This window comes from Phlebotomus papatasi, chromosome 2 (genome assembly GCF_024763615.1).
Source record: "Phlebotomus papatasi isolate M1 chromosome 2, Ppap_2.1, whole genome shotgun sequence".
Taxonomy (NCBI): domain Eukaryota; kingdom Metazoa; phylum Arthropoda; class Insecta; order Diptera; family Psychodidae; genus Phlebotomus; species Phlebotomus papatasi.
This window is the reverse complement of record NC_077223.1, coordinates 69,412,319-69,433,754: the sequence shown is the minus strand read 5'-3', so window position 1 is coordinate 69,433,754 and position 21,436 is coordinate 69,412,319. Positions and strand designations below refer to the sequence as shown.

The 21,436-nt window shown below is 35.8% G+C and overlaps 1 protein-coding gene across 2 annotated transcripts; it reads left to right on the top strand.

The window, feature by feature from the left end:
- The first annotated feature begins 2,368 nt into the window (after positions 1-2,368).
- Positions 2,369-21,436, top strand: LOC129804018 (solute carrier organic anion transporter family member 74D). Of its 2 annotated transcripts, none has more exons than XM_055850977.1 (5): positions 2,369-3,154; positions 8,210-8,442; positions 10,910-12,396; positions 20,935-21,115; positions 21,176-21,436. In XM_055850977.1, the coding sequence occupies exons 1-5, from the start codon at positions 2,971-2,973 to the stop codon at positions 21,329-21,331; spliced, it is 2,241 nt and encodes a 746-aa protein (XP_055706952.1). In that variant the 5' UTR covers positions 2,369-2,970; the 3' UTR covers positions 21,332-21,436. The 2 variants fall into 2 exon arrangements, with proteins under 2 accessions (XP_055706952.1, XP_055706950.1); XM_055850975.1 differs by having other exon boundaries at positions 20,935-21,140; positions 21,201-21,436.

The window sequence follows — 21,436 nt, the reverse complement described above, 5'->3', positions numbered from 1 at the left end:
AATCGACTTTAAAGATTTTCAGACATTTTTATTAATTTTTTATCCAATTTTCTTTCATGTTAAAGTGATTATTATTATTATTATGATTATTATGTATCGGCAAAAGCCATATACATGTAAAAAAAAATCAGGTACATATATAGAGGGCTAGAAGTCTTGTTACAATTTTCTATCTATACCTGTCTAATGAATTGATTACTAGAACGAAGAAAAGATGAATACATTTTTTAGAAGTGAAAGAAATTCAAAGAGAAAAAAAATAACACTTTATAAATTTTTAAATTATCTTAATTGCTTTTGGTGTCTTTGCTACCTTGAAAAAGAAAAGAGGAAAAAAAACAGAATACTACTTAAATTGTTAAATTAGTTGCTCTTATAAAAAAGAGCTACTTTAACTAAGTTATCCAAATTATTACCAAGCAGCTTTTTCAGTTCAATATTGGTGATGGCTATTCTGTCTCTGATGAGATGGGAGTATTCGGGACAATTGACTAGGATGTGCTCTACTGACAGTGGAATGTTACAAATAAGTGGGAGCCGGAGTCATCAAACTGATACTTTGTTGATCAAAATTGAGTTTTTTAGTGATGTAAATTATTCACTGGCGTATTTGATTTTTTATTGACAAAACTTTTAATTTCCCGACCATTTCCTTTGCTAATGGGGTACTATTTCAATTAAAAATGAACATTTTTTTTTAACACTTTACTCTTCTCAAGTGCTTCTGCATTATCAATTTTTCTTTGTGTTGGTTCCTGTCTCGACTACTATCCCTCGGTGTTTTCCGTGTTCTAAGACCACCAAATAGGCGTGATAGGAACCAATACAAAATTGATAATACAAAAGCGTTTAGGAACAGTAAAGTGCTAAAAAATCACGTTCATTTTTCATTGGAATAGCACCTTGATGGTGCTATTCTAACGAAGAATGAATATTTTTTTAGTACATGACTGTTCTTAAGTAGGTCTACATTATAGACATTTCTTTATGTTGGTTCCTGGCATGACAGTTTAGTGGTTTTAGAACACTGTGAGGACTGGGAAAAACAGTCGAGACAGGAACCACCATGAAAAATAGTCGATAATGCAGAAGCACTTGAGAACAGTAAAGTGCTAAATAAATATTCAGGGTAAAGATTTTCCATTTTCATTTTAGTGAGTGAACATATTTTTCAGCCATTTATTGTTCTCGAGTACATGTACGTAATCGACTTTTCTCTGGATTGGTTCCTGTCACGACTATTTGGTAGTTTTAATTTGGTAGTAAAACGGTCCAGACAAAACGTCAGTTAGATCATTATTTGTCGTAACGTCCTCATCGCCTCATTAGCACTCCTTCTAACACCATACAAGACACACACAAATACACACAAATACACACACTATACAAGAACTGCTGATGAGGTGATGAGGAAGTTACGACAATTGCTGATCCAACTTTTGATTGGTTTTTAAAGCCAATGCAAAGAAAAGTCGATAATGCAGAAAAGCACTTGAAAACAGTAAAGTACTAAAAAGTACTTTTTCATTTTTCATTAAAATATCACCATAATCCATTTTTTAGGTTAAAAAATTGTAATGCAGCCTTAGAATTTGCCTCTCTGGCGGTAACGTAACAGTCTAACTTATTGTTAAAAAATGTATTTAAAAGAAACGTCCATAAATTGCAGCCGTAAATGGCAATTACTAAATAAAAAGAGTAAAAAAGTATAATTATATTCTATTACTTAATTTTCAGATGTGCTCTTAAACATGGCACGATACTGTTGAAGCTCTAGTTGTAGTGTAAAAACTTTCTTCTTCTATTAGGGGAAAGTACTCTCTGTTCGAACGATCATGCCTTCGAATAATGTGAATTTCTTTTATTTTTCGTAAGAGATTTACACTAAACGGAATTCTCAACAATTGATGATAAGCCAACAAATATTTAATAGAAATGTGTAAGTATCTTAAGAAAACTAAAAGAAAATTCACATTATTCGAAGGCATGAACGTTCGAAGGGAGTGCACTTTCCCCTATATTTAATAATCCTTTAGAAAACTTGCCCAAGCAACTCCGACAAATTAATTGAATTTCACAATATTCACGAAAATTGTTAATTGAACAATGTCTTTGCTCCTGGAACAAAATTCTCTGGAGATTTTCCTCAAGAGGAGTCTTATCTTATAGTTCTTGATGACTTGCGGAGGTCACTCGGTATCTTGAGGAAAAGTTTTGGGCACACGTTTGATCTCGAGAGGCCCACTAGAATGGCAATGTGTCGCGAAAAAGGCACGGAAGTAACTAATTGAACAGATTGACCTTTGCATCATATTTCTCTCGGCACTTATCAGCTCTTTGTTGTGTCTCCACCAATCGTTCTCCAAAGACCTAGCGATGGAGATGTTTTTTTATTTGTTAGCCACAAGTTGCTTTCCTTTGCAAAAATAAATCCCTTCTCGTTGGTGGAGAAAAAAATTGTTCAATAAAGTTTTAAAAATGTTTTCAGGAAGATGGTTGTGTTCAAATGTGTCTTATATATTGGACTCTGATGTGGGTATCAGTTTGGTCAGATAAAGTGATAAAATGTTCCCATGGCTCTCGTGGTTGTAATCTAATCGGCAACAGCAGACTTTTCTGTCCACTATCTGTGGCTGATTTCTGTTGTTTCTGGCGATATCGTCGCTCTCGAAGGTGACAAGACTCAATCGCAGACACAGTGAATATTCCTCATGCGATCCCACAGCACCAGAAACTTCCAAGCTCTGCCTTCCATTGTTCCGGAAGACAAGAGAAAAGCTACCTGAGGAATTTCTCTCGTAGTGCAAAAAAAAAAGAATTAAAAGTCACGCGAAAGGTATAAAAGTGGTGTGATTTGTGTGAAAAGGTCTTCCCTCTTATCGGACATCTGTGCACGTGTTTGTAGATTGAAGTGAAGGAAGACCAGTGAAGAAAAGATTCCAGGAAAATTTCCTGGCTTTCAGTATCAAGATGCCAAAGACAGAGTGCGGAGTGGCTTTTTGGCGGCCACAATGGCTGCAGAGATTTGCCAATACAAGATCATTTATCATAGTTTATGGATTTCTGGGCACTGTCCAGGCCATGTCTTACATGTACTTTGTCATTACCCTGACCACCATCGAGAGGAGATTTAAGATTCCTTCTCGTACAACAGGTAACCGAATAAAATTCTCTTCTCTTAAAAAATCTTCCAAAACATTCAATAAAAGTTCTTCGATCCGAGATTGATAGACAGACCATAAAAATCCCGATAAGAAATGTGATAATGAGGAGTTTGTACTTCAATTCAGACAGTCATTTTGTTTTCAATCGTTAACATTTTATCAGATATTTAGGATTTTTTGAGCTTTTCTCAAAGAAATCATGCAGTATTTCCTATAGAGTATTCTGGAGGTAATATAAATTATACAAGAGCTGAAAAGAAGTATCATAAAGAGGACTAGAAGGAAATGTTATCGCGGTTATCACACTGATTTATTAATACTTCAAAGAATGAGGCAGAATAAATAAATTGATTGAATATTTCTTCATGCTAAACAAATTCCAGTACGTCTTATTCTTCTGAAGAGCTCTCAGTAAAAATGTATGATAATATTGATTAAAAATGAGATTTGTTATAGCTACATTTACCTAAAAAAAAATCATTATGCATTATAAAATGTGACAATTAAATTAATTTTCAAAGAGTTACGTAAAGTACTCTCCCTTCGAACGATCATGCCTTCGAATAAGGCGAATTTTCTTTTAGTTTTCCTAGGAGACTTACATATTTCTATTAAATATTAGTTAACTTATCATCAATTGTTGATAATTCCGTTATAATTTAGTGTAAATGTCTTACGAAAAACAAAAGAAATTCATATTATTTGAAAGCATGAACCTTCAAAGGGAGAGCACTTTCCCCTAGTATTTTACTGAAGATCATTCGAGCTCTAAATAAACTCAGGCTAATCCTTGCAAATATTTAGCAACAAATTTAAAGGGTAAACGATCAACGGGATTAGCCTAAGGTGTTATAGGGTGGAGTCGCCATTATGGACGTCATAAGGGAAAGTACTCTCCCTTCAAACGTTCATGCCTTCGCATAATGTGAATTCGTTTTATTTTTCAGACCTAAGACTTAGCCATATGGCTTAAAACCGTTCTAATTTCTTATCAATCACAATTTTTCGGAAAAATTTAACTTAGGAGTGGATCAACCCCCTGACAAGTTGGCTTTTTTTTTATATAGAGCTATTTGAAGTTGAAACCAATTCCTAAATTGATCTCGGACTCAGCTCACAGTGCTCCGAGGAAAAAATTTATTTAAACAAAAATTTAGTATATTTATCCCTCCATGCGGAAAGTTATCTTATAATACGGAAAAACTTCTCATTTTTTAAATATTTAGCATAACGGTAGCGAGTGCAAAAAAAATCCCATATAAATTTAAATCGAAGTATGAGAAAGTGACTTGAAATTTCAGGCAGCTTGCCAGGGGGTTGGAGTGGATTATTACAGAATAAGTGAAGGAATACAGAAGGCTTATCAAAAAGCATTAAAATTGCTCGCTATTTAGGATTTTGAGACCTTCGGGAATTGCGTTAAGCCTCTAGTCTGAAGCCGGCCTTACATATAATTATCACACATAATTATCAATTGATAATAAGCTGTCTAATCTTTAATAGAAATAGGTAAGTCTCTTAGGAAAAATAAAAGAAAATTCACACGAAGGCATGAACTTTCGAAGGGAGAGTACTTTCCCCTATATACTACACACTCATGGACAGTTGGCAGTAACCTTCAATTTTTTTTTACTTAAAACAGATTTCGAAAAATCACAAAATTATTAGTCACATCATAAAATAGTAATTTTATGTTTTTTTCCGATACTTTTTTAGGGAAACTGTACCAAATTTCGGCAACTTCTTTTATTCCTCAAATTTCCATGAATTTTTAGCTTTTCATATTCTAAACAATGTAGAAAAAGCAAAAGAATGTCGTTTAGACGAACAAGATGATGTGAAAAAGACTTTATGAAAATTAAGGTGGCCGAAATATTACCCAAAACTATGGCTATATTTTTGTTAATTTTAAAATGTATTAAGAATAATTTTGGAGAAAACAACGACGATAAACTATCTTCCTGGTTTAAAGCAACACTCCTTAAAAGAAGTAGCAAAAAAAATAATTTGTATTAAAAATATTACATTTCAAACTTAAGACTTTGGCACTTGCATACAAGTATGCCGAAATTTGGTACAGTTATGATAAGTAAAAATTTAAGATTTTGCAAGGATCGATTATAAATTTTTGCTTCAATTTTCTTTACCAAATCCTTTGTTGACAAATATGGCTATGTATTCTCGTGGATCAGCCTGAGCCCATTTTGGCCTTTATTTAAATCTAATTTCAGAACTGAGAAGTTGACTTGAAAATATAATGATTTCTGAACTCTTTTGGATATTTATTCGGTTACAAGTTGATGAAAATTAAACAGGGCTTTAACCTGGGCCAAATATTCAGACTGATCCTCAAGAATATTTAGCATGTAAGATTTGACAGCATTATATCCCAAACTGTCATATATTGAGAGCTTAGGATCATTAATTAAATGTCCTGTCCTTTCGTCAATTTCCATTATACCCAATCCTCTATTACAAAATTTTACAGTCTAAGTATAATCGTGGATCAACCTGAACCTATTTAGGCCTCGTTTTCCAGATGCACTATCGTACTCGTACCTCATTACCATAAATTTTGACAATTTTATATATATCCTATCTTGTCATGATTTTCAAAAAATGCTCAAGGAGATGGACTCTCTCCAGATGTCCAGATGCGTTAGAGGGTGTAATCCTTTCAGGATAGGAAAACACAAAATTCTTTGCCAAAGCTTTTGACACTTCAACGCGTCTTCCTCAGTGGTCAAATCTGTGATTTGTCTCAGAAATCTTGTCCACGCTGTCAATCCACTACTCCAAAGTATTTACTTAACAGGGAAACTTGGGAATTCGTCGCGGGTACTCCTTCTTGGACATTGATCTGAGGCCAACTCAAGAGTTCGCACTGATCTTAGACAATGCCATTACCTAAGTTGTAAGTGATAATGGAAAATTCGTTTGTAACAGCCGGATGCCATTATATTGTACTAATAATACGTAAAATAAAATTTTAGACCAAAAATTTTCGTTTTAGAACAAGGGACAAAATTGTACAATGCATCCTTTCTTTAAAATTCTGTAAAAAAAAACATGTTAGTCCTTTTGCCAAAAAATCCTTATCAGTCACATTTTGGAGCTTTATAGTAGGGCTCTCCAAGAAAAAAAAAATTGAGACGAAATATTAATCAGACCCTGAGGTATTAATTTTTTTTTATAGAGAACTGTAAAACATTGATACAATTTTGCTCCGTACTGTATGCGGCAGATATCATTGAAGGGTTAATAAGAATTAAGAGCAAAGGTTTTGATTAGTCAAGAAATGTTATCGTCAACGATTCTTGATTCAAACCACAAAACTTCAATTATAATTCTTTTTTCTAATTATTAATTTATTTTCGGTAATCACAAGCTGGGAAAATAGAATCATTTTAGGTTTTTCGAGTTCATTCATTCATTCATTTTCAACCGCTTATCCCTATTAGGGTCGCGGGCCCATGACATCCAAATTAGCAGCCCGCGCTTGTCGATCCTCTGCCAGTTCAGGAAGATGTTCGGGTTCGATTCCAAGGCGTTCCGAGGCAAGATTCTGAATTTGATTCAGCCACCTTGGTCCTTGGTCTGCCCTGAGGTCGACGCCTTCTCACAATGGCTTGCATAGCTTTTCGGGGGAATCTTTTTCTATCCATGCGCTGAACATGTCCATGTTTTCGAGTTTTTCTATCATACTTTCGTATCAATTCTTATCAAAATGAAGCATATGCTTCATCGGATTGTATTAGTCTTATGGTGATATGGCATTATTAACCCTTCAATTTTAGCAAAAGAAAAAAACATATCCAATTTAATAAATTGCTGGTTATATGGGCTTCAGACCTAAGACTTAGCCAACTGGCTGAACTCCTCTAATTCTTAATTAGGCACGATTTTTTAGAAAATTGTTGTTTAGAATTGGATTATAAGGGCAAATGATTCATTAGATTTTGAAAAATAAATGAAATTGCTTGTTATTTAGATTTTTGAGACCTTCAGGAACTTTGCTAAACCTCCAGTCTAAAGCCGGCATTACCTTTTTCAATTACACTATGCAACAAATTGACAACTTTTTTTTTGGCACATGGATCTCACATGGCACGTTTGGTAGAGTCGAGTCCCCTGATCAAGAATCTGTTCTTGGTTTTTCTCCTATACGTCACAATTTTCTTTAATTATTTTTTTTTGTTTTTGCTGTTTTGTCACATATTACCAATTATTCCTCCGGTTCTAGTGTACAGAACTTAACAAATGGGCATCCGTTGGAAAGGTAAGTAGTTGTGCTTCAACTTGAAAATTATGTGATATTTTTTAAAAAAATCTTTGTGGGCGGAAAAACAAAATCAAACTAAAATTTCCCAAAAATGACCTAAGAAAGCAACTTTTGAAAAATCATATAAACTAAACTAAACTAAACCGGGGGAATAATTGGTAATATGTGACAAAACAGCAAAAACAAAAAAAATTAAAGAAAATTGTGACGTGATGGAGCAAAACCAAGAACAGATTCTTGATCAGGGGACTCGACTTTACCAAACGTGCCATGTGAGATCCGTGTGCCAAAAATCGTGTTGCATAGTGTTATTTAACCATACAGAATAATAACTGAAATTTTATGTCAGGGATTTCCGGGATATTTCCAAGAACTTAAGTGTACAATCGCAATTTGTTACATAATAAAATTAATCTCATAATAATAATGTAAAATATTTCAATAGTATGCTGATCTCAATTCGTTTATTTAGATTAAGACTATTGATGTCTCGTTGCGCTCCTTCCAATTGGAAAACGCAAGACAGACCGATTTCGACACAATTCATGAAAATTGAGCACAAATTTTGCAAAATATCGCTAAAATTTTTATTCCTCAAAATAATTCTCCAAATCTTGGCGCCAAAAAGTGCTACTTCATGGCGACTAAGGCGCTTTTTTTTGCACGCATCGCATTCTGGGTCAATTAATCACTTTATTGCCCCATGTGTCGATAAGAAATTTGCCCATTCACTCTTCCTACCTCAATTCTTTCTCACACTCAGGCATCATCATGAGCGGCAATGAGATCTCTCAGATCCTCCTGTCGCTCTTCCTCTCGTACGCTGGTGGTCAAAGAAACAGACCACTGTGGATTGCATGGGGAGTGGCAATCTGTGGGATATCCTGCTTCATCCTGGCACTGCCACATTTCATCTATGGAGCCGGCGAAGATGCTTTGCGCCTCACAAAGGAGTACCAGGATCAATTTGCTCGCGATACAAGCTTTACCATAAAGGTAAGAAATGCGATTGGCAATAAAGAAGTAGAAGTCTATGGGTAAGATAATTCTTCGCCGTATTTGAGATAAGAAAAGCCTTGATTTGATAGGCATTAATTGGGGAGGAGAATGCACTTAATAATCTCTTCTTGAGTGTTCTTGAGCTAAATTTAGCAAAACTCGCCACTGCGTTTATGGCTTGATTAGATCTGAAGGTTTGGCTAATGGTTTAGCTTAGCTCTTTGAATTTCAGGCTAGATGTTATTCTTAAAGTAAGTTTGGCTTTAGAATATGCTTATATTTGTAGGGTATACAGACAGAAAATATTTCGTAATATTGTTCATAAATGTTTGGAAATTCCCACTGGAGACTTACAAAATGCTTTTAATCGTATAACCCACTAAAAAGTTTGTAAAAGTTTGTAATTTTTCACAAACATTCTTCATTATATGATCACTTGACGTGCATTGTTTGTTCGTCTACAAACATTTGTTCGTAAATGTTTGTAAACACACAGAAAAGTGTTTGTGAAATTTTGTCATTTATTTATAAAGTTTTGCCAAACAAACAAAGATGTACGAACAAATATTTGTAAAAGAATAAAAAACGCTCGCCAAGCGATCATATTACAAGGAGTGTGTGAAAAAGTACAAACCTTTACGAACTCTATTGCAGGTTACATATTTTACGAGCTTTTTGTAAGTCCCCAGAAAGAATTCACAAATATTTACGAACAATTTAACAAATTTTTTTTTGTGTAGGGTAAATTAAGCTAATTCAAAACCTGTTCCAAATGGAAACTTTTTGCTACTCCAAATGGAGACATCATTTCTTTTCAATGATAAATACAGTATTAAATTTTTATTTATATATTTTCTATACCACAGTTTTATTATTTAGTTAATTTTGCTTTAAATAAAGCGAAAATCCATTCATATTCACAAATATTAATTTATAAATTTCTCAGAAAAATAAAAAGTGTACGGATTCACCCAGGGGGTGACGTTAGCTCAGAAAAATGTGACCAGTTTTAGTGTAATTTTTTTCCCTGTTTTCGTACATTTCACGAGATATTTCCAAAACTACATAGGTTGCCAATTTGGGGTTTTCGGTTGCCTATTCTATATTAAATTGGCTTTTATTTTGTATTTGTATTATTTGCTAATTCATTCTACAATAACAGAAAATAGCTAATAAACTCAAAAGTGTTTTCGGAACGCTAGAAACATATGGGAAATATAGAAAACGTCATGCCCCTGGTTTCAGTCTGTAATCCGCTTAAGACTTAAGGTTTAGGTAATGGTCAACTTTCCTAATTTTATTGCATTATAAGCCCTTCTGCTGGTTTTATTTGTTTGTTATCTGTTTTATTTTCTTTCTGATTACAAATTAAGCATATTCAGAAATGAGATTAAACCTCTATAGTTTTTTTTAAACTACAGACTTAACCTCAATCACAGATATCTATCTTTTATTTTGTTGAAATTTTCCAAAAATCTAACTTATTATAAAATTAGAGCATAGCTGGAATAGCTAAGCCCTGTTCTTAACACTTGGAAGGATCCTAGTGGCAGCCGCTGCCAATTTAGTTTTCAATTTAATTTTTTATAATGAAGAATATATTATTTCGCCTGGATGCCTGATTTAATGCGTGCAGAATTTATCTGGCTATTTTTTTGTTATAAAATTTTTAATAAAAATTATATATTAATGTAAATATATTGCAAAAACAAAAAACTGCACTCAGAAGGACCAAGTGGCAGTTGCTGCCATATGAATTTTATATGGGAGTTTGACGTTCTGCAGTGTCTTGATTGTTAGTGTATAAAAGCCTTAAAAGAACAAATTGAAAGTGTTTTTTTGCAAATTATTGAGAAGAATTATGGGGGAAAGTGACATGCCTTTGAATGCGTGAGTTTTTGAATACTTCAATTTTTCTCTTATTTCCCAAAGCTAAAAATCGATTTTCTTAAGCGAAGTTAATAGATAATAGTTAATAGTATTAACTATTGTTCATAAAGTAGAATTTTTGCTTTAAAAATTAAGAGAAAAATTGAAACATTCAAAGGCTTCCGCATTCAAAAGCCGACCACTTTCCCTTACTCCATGATTCTGATAAAAATGAAAACATCGAATGGCTAAAAATCTTTAGATACAGTACCCAAGGAGATGAAATTTCTGATTCAGACACCAGAAAAGAACTGACTAAAGCTCCGAATGTTAAAATGTAATTAAAAATATCAAAATATTATGTAAAATTCGATAAATGGCAGCGGCTGCCACTTGGTCCTTCCGTGACACTTTTAGTTAGGGTTCTACGAAGTGTTAAACCTCGAATCTGATGGAGCCTTTATTACAAGTCTGTAGAGTTTCGTTTGGTATTCGTGCATAATCGTATGTCAATGTTTAAATTTGAACTGACATAACGGACTTTAGCGGTAACCGAACACTAATATAAGATCTAATTGAACTATCCGACTTTCAGAATTCCTCAAACATCTTCAGCAGCAGTTCCCAGCGTCTCTGTTTAACCCTTGATTCCGAGAAATCCCACGAATGTGATGAACTCTTCACAGTGGTACCTTTAGTTCTAATCTTCCTGTCCCAGTTTGTTTTGGGAATTGGGAATACTCTCTACTACTCCCTGGGACAGGCTTATTTGGACGACAACACCAAGAAGACAAACACCCCTCAACTACTTGGCTATGCCTTCTCCTTGAGAATGTTTGGACCTCTGATTGGCTTTTTTGTCGCCTATGCCTTTCTCAATATGTACATTGATCCCACAAAGACGCCCCTGATCACGTCATCAGATCCACGATGGATGGGAGCCTGGTGGATGGGATGGATTGTCGTAGGATCAATCATGATGATCTTTGCTGTTCTCATTGGCATGTTCCCCAAAGATCTGCCCAAGAAACCCAAAAAACGAGCTGTTACAAATGGAGATGCCAATCCAATTACTGAAGAAGCCCTACCGCTCAAGGGAGTGTCTAAAGTAAACCCAGAATCCCCTCCAGAGAATCCTCAGCCACCCCAAATAGCCCAAAAAGCAGAAATGAAGGACTTCCCTGCAGCTCTAGCTCGACTCTTTCGCAACAAAGTCATCATGTTCAACATCATCTCGGGAATCTTTTATATCTTAGGCGCCAGTGGCTACATGACCTTCTTTGCTAAATACATAGAAGTACAATTCCACAAAACTCGATCAGATTCCACTATTATTGCTGGACCAATCAATCTTTTCGGAATGGTAGCGGGATTCTTAATATCCGGCTGGGTGATCACAAAACAGAAGCCATCAGCTTCGAAATTACTTTTCTGGAATGTTTTTCTCGGCTTCATTTACATAGCAGGGACAGCTGGTTATCTCTTCCTAACTTGCCCAGATGAGAATATGCCAACGCCTGTCGATGGACGCCTCAATCTCACAAAAGCCTGCAATGGACACTGTTCCTGCGATGACGTTCCATACAATCCCATTTGCAACGAAGCCACAGGAATCACCTATTTCTCAGCTTGTCATGCCGGATGTGTTGAATGGGATGCAGATGGGAAGTTCTACTCAAATTGTTCGTGTCTGGCTAAAAATGCACCAAAGCACGTGGATATCTCAATGACCAATAAAACCTATTTCAAGTGGACACCTCCAGCGCATCAGCCAGTAATACCAGCCTTTCCTGATGATTACGACGAGATCACAGTGGAATTTACGGAAAATTCAGAAGAAAATTCAACAGACACTACAACAAATTTCCCTTCTACGACAGAAGAAACAACCACTGAAGATCAGGAGATACTATCAAGAAGACGACGAAGCACATTAGAGGCCACTGTGGAAACATTAAAAGCTATTCCTGGAGCCTGTATGGCAGGATGCTCTCAAGGATTCTTTCTGTTTGCCTTGGTGTCGAGTATTACAAATTTTATGGGTGCTACTGGAAAAATTGGAAATGTCCTAGTCAATTATAGGTGAGTAAGATTAATTAATGCTCCATGTAAATTTGGAATGTGGGATAGTATCACTTAGCGTCTTTTGATGAACTTTGCATAAATAATATGGTCTTAATATGGCTTTGACAAATGGTCTTCACATAGTTCAAAAATCTTGTAAGAAATTGGTCGTAGAATCACAAAACTATCGGGGATTCGTAGGCCTTATTGCCTGTTTCACCAACTTGCCCTACATTTCTGAAAAAGTGAAGAACAGTGTTGGGGACCAAGTTTCCTGGGTCAAACAAAATCAAGAGATTGTGGACTGTATTGTCTGAAAATTTCAATAAATAGTCGTGTTTGTTTATGTGTGTTGATAGTTCCTAAAATATAACCTACATTTCAATTCATTTCCTTAAACAAGATAATTCAATTCTTACTTTAACTCAAACGGCCTCCGTTTGCTTCCATCAACGTCAAGCTATTTCACGAGTTTACAACCTTTAATTTAATCATTTTCATATCGCCATATTGAATTTCTCTAATTTTCTCTTTCAACATACCAAGTTATAAAACTCTTTATCCTGACTTAGGACCTAGCTTGATCGTCTCCCAAGGAGTTCAGCCAAACCTATACAATAAATACTACTAAAATATATAAGTTTTTAACATGAGAAAATATCCTAACTTACGCAAATTCCTTTCCCAAAAGAATTATAAAACTGCACGTCACGCCACGCTTTTTACAAAAAGACTGACAAATGTGCCGGAAGGGCTTACATAATTTTCAAATATTTCCGCCAGTTGGCGCTCGCGTTTCCAACAAACAGCGTAGATTGTACGGAACTCTGTACGTACAGTAGACTCTCGCTAATTCGGCTCTTTTAAGATCGGACTACTTTTGAATTCGGGTAGCAGTTAAATTTGAAAAAAAGTTTATCGATATTTTTGAAGTTTTGGAATGAAGCAAATTTGCTCAAATTTGCCATGTTTTGTTTTAGTTATGATGGGCTTCTGCATTAATAAGGGGTTATCATGAAATTTACCATAAATATGAGTACGGAGTACGGAAACTTAAGCAGAAGAACAAAAATCGTTGCATTTCAAACAATTTGACGCCCGAATTTCTCTCTAATTCGGGTGACATTTCGGTCCCAAATGCCCGAATTTGAGAGAGTCTACTGTATATCTACTCCTTAAACCAAGACCACATTGATGTATTTTTTGGGGCTCTTTGCACCCGTCTGGGATGTAACACAAACTCTACAGTTACAGTAGAGTCTCGCTATAGTCCATATTTGGTTTCAAATCTGACACTTGGGTCGCACTATAGTCCATGTAATTTTTTAAAATTATCAACGACTTTTTGTATTGAAATTGCTCGACGCCTTCCACTTTCTTTGCGATTGTGGTACTTGTCCTTGCTCTCTTCATTGTGGATCACAATTATCACAACTACTTAATAAAGTTTGCCAAAAATATTAAAATAATTATGAATTTCGCATATTAAAAAACATAACCTAACTTAAAATCAGTGTTTTGAAATCAACGGTCGATAAATTGTGGACTATAGAGCGATGGCCTATAGCGAGACTCTACTGTAATTAGTTTAAATCAACCTATAAAAGGCTAACCTCACACGTGGAAATTGAAACGAAAAAGGGTAAGGGAAGTGGGGCTATTCTGAACTACATTGATATATGCTTTTTTCGCATCTTTATAAAGAAAGCTGGGTTTTACAATTATTTAATTTAGTTCCACAATTATTTATATATGTTATATAACTAAACTAGAAATAAACTAGAACTAAACTAGAATCTCTGGTAGGATAGAGGCAGAACTTTCGTCACGAATCGATCAAAGTTCTGCAGTTATAAGGGTGCTCGGCAGAAGCGTGGTGAGGATAACCGAGCTTAATCGTTCGGATAAATTATCGGTTTTCAAATCTGTGTTCATTCTTAGAGTCATGAGATTTGGGTAATAAACCGAAAGGTATAAGATCTCGAGTACAAGCTGCCGAGATGAGGTACATTCGGGCGGTAAAGAGAATGACTCGCCGAGATCGAATGAGAAACCTAGCCGTTCGCGAAGAGCTAAGAGTCGATGAGTTGCTTCTTCGAGTTGAGAGATCACAACTTCGATGGTATGATCATGTTCAACGAATGAATGAAGAAAGATTTTGTAGAAAAACTATGCAAGCCATTGTGAGGAGACCGTGACCTCGGAGTAGACTTAGGACAAGGTGGCTGAATCAAATTCAGGATTTTGCCTTGGAGCGCCTTGGGATCGAACCCGAACTTCTTCCTGAAGTGTCGGAGGATCGACAGGCGTGGGCTGTTACCCTTGATGTCATGGGCCCGCGATCCCAATAAGGATAAACGGTTGAAAATGATGATAATGATATTTCGTAGTAGGACTGCCATTCTTGTTCATTTCAAGAACACAACTTACTTATTTTTGTTTCTGAAAAAGAACCGTGTAGGCCGTTTGAAAGAGCCCGGAAACTTTCCATATAATTCATCAAAGAGAATGGACTTCAGCAATCCAAATATGCGTAGATTCACTTATTCCCTTGCTTTCCTAGGACTCTTAAAGCTTTTTTTGTACTGAATCTCATTCGTAGAGATTATTATCCTTTGTTTCTTTAGACATTGTATAATCTTAGTCATCACAAAAATTAAAAATTTACGAAATTTCGAGAAGAAATACACCTATTCAAGATTAGTGTTTAGTATTTGGAATTTAGTAATTGTAGCAACCCAGGTTCCTACATGCCGGAACAACCTGAGGGGTAGCCCGTATTCATGCTCCAGGAGGGGAATTCTCTAACGCTATGACAATGTCATATGATAAATTTAAAAATGCTTATGTAGTAAATTCGGAAAAAATAATCAAAAATTAGATTCATATCAGTTACTAAGAGCTTCATAGACTTCATAGAGCTTCTTACAATGGCTATTCGATGCTCACTGCGCTTTAATGTTGTCCTGTTCTCGAATACACCAATAAAATTTGTCATATGACATTGTCATATCGTTACAGAATTTCCCTACAGGTCAGACATCTTACCTTCTTCATTCTCAAACCAACAGAAGGTCAACTCACGCCACGGTTTTGTCGGTCAACGGTTCGAGCTACTCTGAGTATCTCTCTCTTTTCTCTTTCCACGGGCAAATAGTCCTACGAGTCCTACCAACACAGCGACCTTCGCCGCTCGTATCTAACAGCTCCGCCAAATTAAACAGCAACCGTTAAATTCAATTCCAAAGATCATGTTTTTTTGTTTTTCTCAAAATTTTGCCCAAGCTTTTTTAATGATTTTAGGATATGTTTGAGAGCTAGTCCAGGCGAACATTTCGCCCGAACATACCTATGACCGGAAAATTCGCACTCTTAGAAAAATTTAGACGTGATTACTAATGAAAATTAGTTGTTCGGGCGATTATTATCAAATCTATTTAAAATAGTTCTTATATTCTTAAAACATTATACTCATAATAAATTTATTAGTAGTGAGAATATAAGACAATATTTACGTGGATAAGTTGCGGTAATTATTTCATAATGCTTTCATACAATTATATTTGCTTGTGTTAATTAAATGAAATCATTATCCCAACTAATATTGGTCACTAATTCCTTTTAGTTCTCACAACCAATGTAAATAGATGGGCCTATATTTTCATAAAGTTATGATTACTTTTCCAATAGTAAAGAGTGGTTTTTATTAGGTGAGATTCTTAACAATCTCACCTACTATAATCCTAACAAAATTTCATGTCGTCCGATCGACCTCAAACTTGGCCAAAATGTGTTTCAACACTTCCTGATCACGAATATATATGTGGCTATTTTACGTTCCCGGCCGGCCGGCCGGCCGGCCGCTCTTTGGAGCTTAATAGCTCCTAAACTAAAAAAGATATCGACTTGCGGTTTTCGGCAAAGGTTATATATCGGGTGAAAATTGCAACTTGGTGCATTGACCTCCCACCCCCCACCCCTCCTTCCGCCATTTTGAAGACCCCCCTTTTTTTGCTTTCTCAATAGCTCCGCCCCTATGGCATCGAGCGGGCTCAAATTTTAGTATGTTATAGCTGGGCCTTAGAGCTTTCCATCAATACCAAACTTAAGGTCCGCCGACCCCCGTGACCCGAGCTATAAGGGTCCAAAAAAAATTTCTTAAAATGGCCATAACTCCGGTTCTAATTGTCAGAATTTAAAAAGTGAGGGCTTTTTGGAAAGCTCTCGTGAAATTCCACTTCTCCTTCTAACATCGCAAGTTCATAAAACCACCGCTAGGGGCGCTATTATTAAAAAGAAAATTTTTAAATCTTATAAGTTAAATAACTCAAAAATTCCATTGTGCATCGGGCTGAAATTTTAGTATGTTGTAGCCGTTGATTATACCTATCAAACAAAAAAAACCTTAAGTCGATCCATAACCCCTGACCCGAGCTATAAGGGGTCAAAGTTCGAACATTGACCGGCCTCTATCTCCGGTTCTAATTAACATAGCGACCTAAATTTTACCTTTTTGGTTTCGTCTCAATGAGCACTTTCAGATGGAAGTTCAAAAAGTCACCACAGGTGGCGCTGTGATAGCGTCAAAATTCATCGAAATTCAAAGTCACTTTTCTCAAAAAACGGCATTGTGCAAGTTAATGAAATTTTAGTATGTTGTAGTCCAGTCTAGGACGTTTCCAAAATGGTGCGTATGTGCGCTGTGGTTTCAATAGAACCGGAGATATGAGGGGTCAAAGTTCACGAAATTCAAAAAATCATATCTCCGGTTCTATGTGACCGATTTTGATGAATGAGGGCTTAAACGAAAGATCTCACCAAATACTACAACTTTCTAGAACATTTGAACTTCGTGGGACCAACACCAAGGGCGCCACAGTCGAAAAACCAATTTCAATATCACATAACCTCAATTATCTCGACTGTCGCTAAACCGATTTTGATGATTACTTCGACATAATTGTAGAGGACATTTGTCTCTACATTTCGTCCATACATCATTTTCCGCTCAGACTACGCTATCACTCCGATTTTGCCGTTTAAGTGTGAAAAAAATGATTTTTCCCATAATAACGCTTTGAAATCACTCAGATGCCAATTTGACTGCCTCTACTCCACCAAGACACTTAAAATAGGGGTTTAAATGGAAAGTCCCGCAAAATACAACAATTCTTTGATATAGTTGAAGTTCAACAAATGACTACTTGGGGCACTCTGGATGAAAAAACGAGTTAAGAAACAAAAAACCTCGCTTATCTTGGCTTCTGAGTAATCGATGAGTTCAAGTTCTACGGCAAAATTATAGAGAACATTCTGGTCTACATTTCACCCATATATCACTTTTGTGCCAGTTCACCCCAATCCTTGATATTTTGGTTTAAATACAAAATTTGTATAATTTCACGAATTTGATTCAAGATAACTGAATGGCGTCTCCCAACTTCAGCTCCAAATCGAATTTGCATGCACTCCGAGTTAGCTCACGTTAAGAATCTCACCTACATAAGCCGGTTAGGATTATCTGTCCTTTTTACGTTCCCGGCCGGCCGGCCGGCCGGCCGGCCGCTCTTTGGAGCTTAATAGCTCCTAAACTAAAAAAGATATCGACTTGCGGTTTTCGGCAAAGGTTATATATCGGGTGAAAATTGCAACTTGGTGCATTGACCCCCCACCCCCCACCCCTCCTTCCGCCATTTTGAAGACCCCCCTTTTTTTGTTTTCTCAATAGCTCCGCCCCTATGGCATTCAGCGGACTCAAATTTTAGTATGTTATAGCTGGGCCTTAGAGCTTTCCATCAATACCAAACTTAAGGTCCCCCGACCCCCCTGACCCGAGCTATAAGGGTCCAAAAAAAATTTCTTAAAATGGCCATAACTCCGGTTCTAATTGTCAGAATTTAAAAAGTGAGGGCTTTTTGGAAAGCTCTCGTAAAATGCCACTTCCCCTTCTAACATCGCAAGTTCATAAAACCACCGCTAGGGGCGCTTTTTTTAAAAAGAAAATTTTTAAATCTTAAAAGTTAAATAACTCAAAAATTCCATTGTGCATCGGGCTGAAAATTTAGTATGTTGTAGCCGTTGATTATACCTATCAAACAAAAAAAACCTTAAGTCGATCCATAACCCCTGACCCGAGCTATAAGGGGTCAAAGTTCGAACATTGACCGGCCTCTATCTCCGGTTCTAATTAACATAGCGACCTAAATTTTACCTTTTTGGTTTCGTCTCGATGAGCACTTTCAGATGGAAGTTCAAAAAGTCACCACAGGTGGCGCTGTGATAGCGTCAAAATTCATCGAAATTCAAAGTCACTTTTCTCAAAAACGGAATTGTGCAAGTTAATGAAATTTTAGTATGTTGTAGTCCAGTCTAGGACGTTTCCAAAATGGTGCGTATGCGCGCTGTGGTTTCAATAGAACCGGAGATATGAGGGGTCAAAGTTCACGAAATTCAAAAAATCATATCTCCGGTTCTATGTGACCGATTTTGATGAGTGAGGGCTTAAACGAAAGATCTCACCAAATTCTATAACTTTCTAGAATATTTGAACTTCGTGGGACCAACACCAGGGGCGCCACAGTCGAAAAACCAATTTCAATATCACATAACCTCAATTATATCGACTGTCGCTGAACCGATTTTGATGATTACTTCAACATAATTGTAGAGCACATTTGTCTCTACATTTCGTCCATACATCATTTTCCGCTCAGACTACGCTATCACTCCGATTTTGCCGTTTAAGTGTGAAAAAATTGACTTTTCCAATAATAACGCTTTGAAATCACTCAGATGCCAATTTGACTGCCTCTACTCCACCAAGACACTTAAAATAGGGGTTTAAATGGAAAGTCTCACAAAATACAACAATTCTTTGATTTAGTTGAAGTTCAACAAATGAACACTTGGGGCACTCTGGATGAAAAAACGAGTTAAGAAACAAAAAACCTCGCTTATCTTGGCTTCTGAGTAATCGATGAGTTCAAGTTCTACGGCAAAATTATAGAGAACATTCTGGTCTACATTTCACCCATATAACACTTTTCTGTCAGTTCATCCAAATCCTTGACATTTTGGTTCAAATACAAAACTTGTATAATTTCACGAATTTGATTCAAGATAACTGAATGGCGTCTCCCTACTTCAGCATCAAATCGAATTTGCATGCACTCCGAGTTAGCTCACGTTAAGAATCTCACCTACATAAGCCGGTTAGGATTATCTGTCCCTTTTAGTAATGCGTTGAAGCTCTTTCGAATTTTAAGCAACTAATAAGAAATATGCATCACAATGAATGCTATATAGTAACCACAACTAATATAATATAGTTATTACAGCCAATAAGATGGGTATCAACCCCATTTATTTAGTAATTGGAACTAATATGTTATAGTACCCATTACTATTTTGATTTAGTTGTGATAACTAAATGAAGAGGATACTTTAACTAACTGTGGTCAACTATTTCATTTAGTTACCCAAACTAAATATATAGTTGGGTCTATATTTACTATATTTTATAGTTCTAATAACTGCATATGAGCTTGTACGAACTAATTTTTTCTAAGAGTGCGCCATTTTGAATTACTGAAGGTCTAAGGTCAACCACTTTGGAAGGCTCATTTCTCAACCGATTTGGTTCAATTTGAATTTTTTGGAAAGGTATTGCAATTTAGAACCCGGCTGCATCGGTTTTCATCGGTAATGAATCGGTTAAGTACCGATTTTTTGATTTTCAAATGCTTTTGTGATTTATGAATGAATTTGAACTCTAGTAGATCAGTGATACCAAAAGATTATGCAAAAAGCTAATTCACGGTGAGCTCTATCTCGTGAGTTCGAGCATTCCGCAAAGCTGGGACGCTTTGCCATCTCTTTTTCCATTTGCCATCTAAAACTGTTAAGAAATCTCGAAGTTCCACATGAGACATGATTCCAAATTACCCCATCTTACCCTAAACTTAGTATCTTAACTATTTTTTAAAATGTTTTTTTTTAAATCAATTTTAAGTTATTTCCTGGCCAAAATAATAATTTATTGAACAAAAATATTTACTCCGAATTTACAAGACTAATTTTTGGGATGGAAATCTGGTTCTTGACACTAATACCTTTGGGACAGAATCACATTGACAGTAAAATGCTCGCCATAGCCTCACTGTATTTCGTTAGTTTACGCATTTTCATTGCAATTCTTACGCAAATTCTCGATTACCGTATTACCTTATCTCATACTCGGTGGCACTAGGTGAAAATAATATAAGAAAATTGAAGAAATAAAACGTAAATGCGATTAACGGTGAGCAAAAAAACTGTATGAGAAATTAATCGTACAGTTTTTTTTTTGCTCACCGTTTATCGCATTTTCGTTTCATTTCTTCAATTTTCTTATATTATTTTCACCTAGTGCCACCGAGTATGAGATAAGGTAATACGGTAATGGAAAATTTGCGTAAGAATTGCAATAAAAATGCGTAATTAACGAATTACGGTGAGCATTTTACTGTCAATGTGATTCTGCCCTTATTCCAAAATTCATTTCAATTTTATTTTCAGAGCCGTTTCTGTGGAAGATAAGAGCTTTACACAGGGACTTGTCCTAATGATGTTCAGTCTTTTTGGACTGATTCCCGGACCCATTCTCTATGGCTGGATTATCGATCAGACATGCATGGTGTGGAACTATCGATGCGAAAAGATTGGCAATTGTCAGATCTACAATCAACGCGATTTTCGCATCTATGTCAACACAACAGCAATTGGTAAGTTCAATTAATATTTCCATTGAACAAATAACTACGATGTGCATCTTTTGTTTGCAGTTCTCACGAGTCTTGGAATGATTTTTGACACTCTCGTGTGGTACTATGGGAAAAATCTCGATTTCTACAGTGAAGACTACGCTGAAACTAATCAGAAGCAGCTCAAGAGTAAAACAAGACGAAAACCCTGATAGAAAAATTTTGCATTTCAATGTTTTGTTGAATTTTTGTTCAATCTTCGTATTTTTTGTGGTAATTAAAATATGGATAATAAAAAAAGGTTGATAAAGAATGAA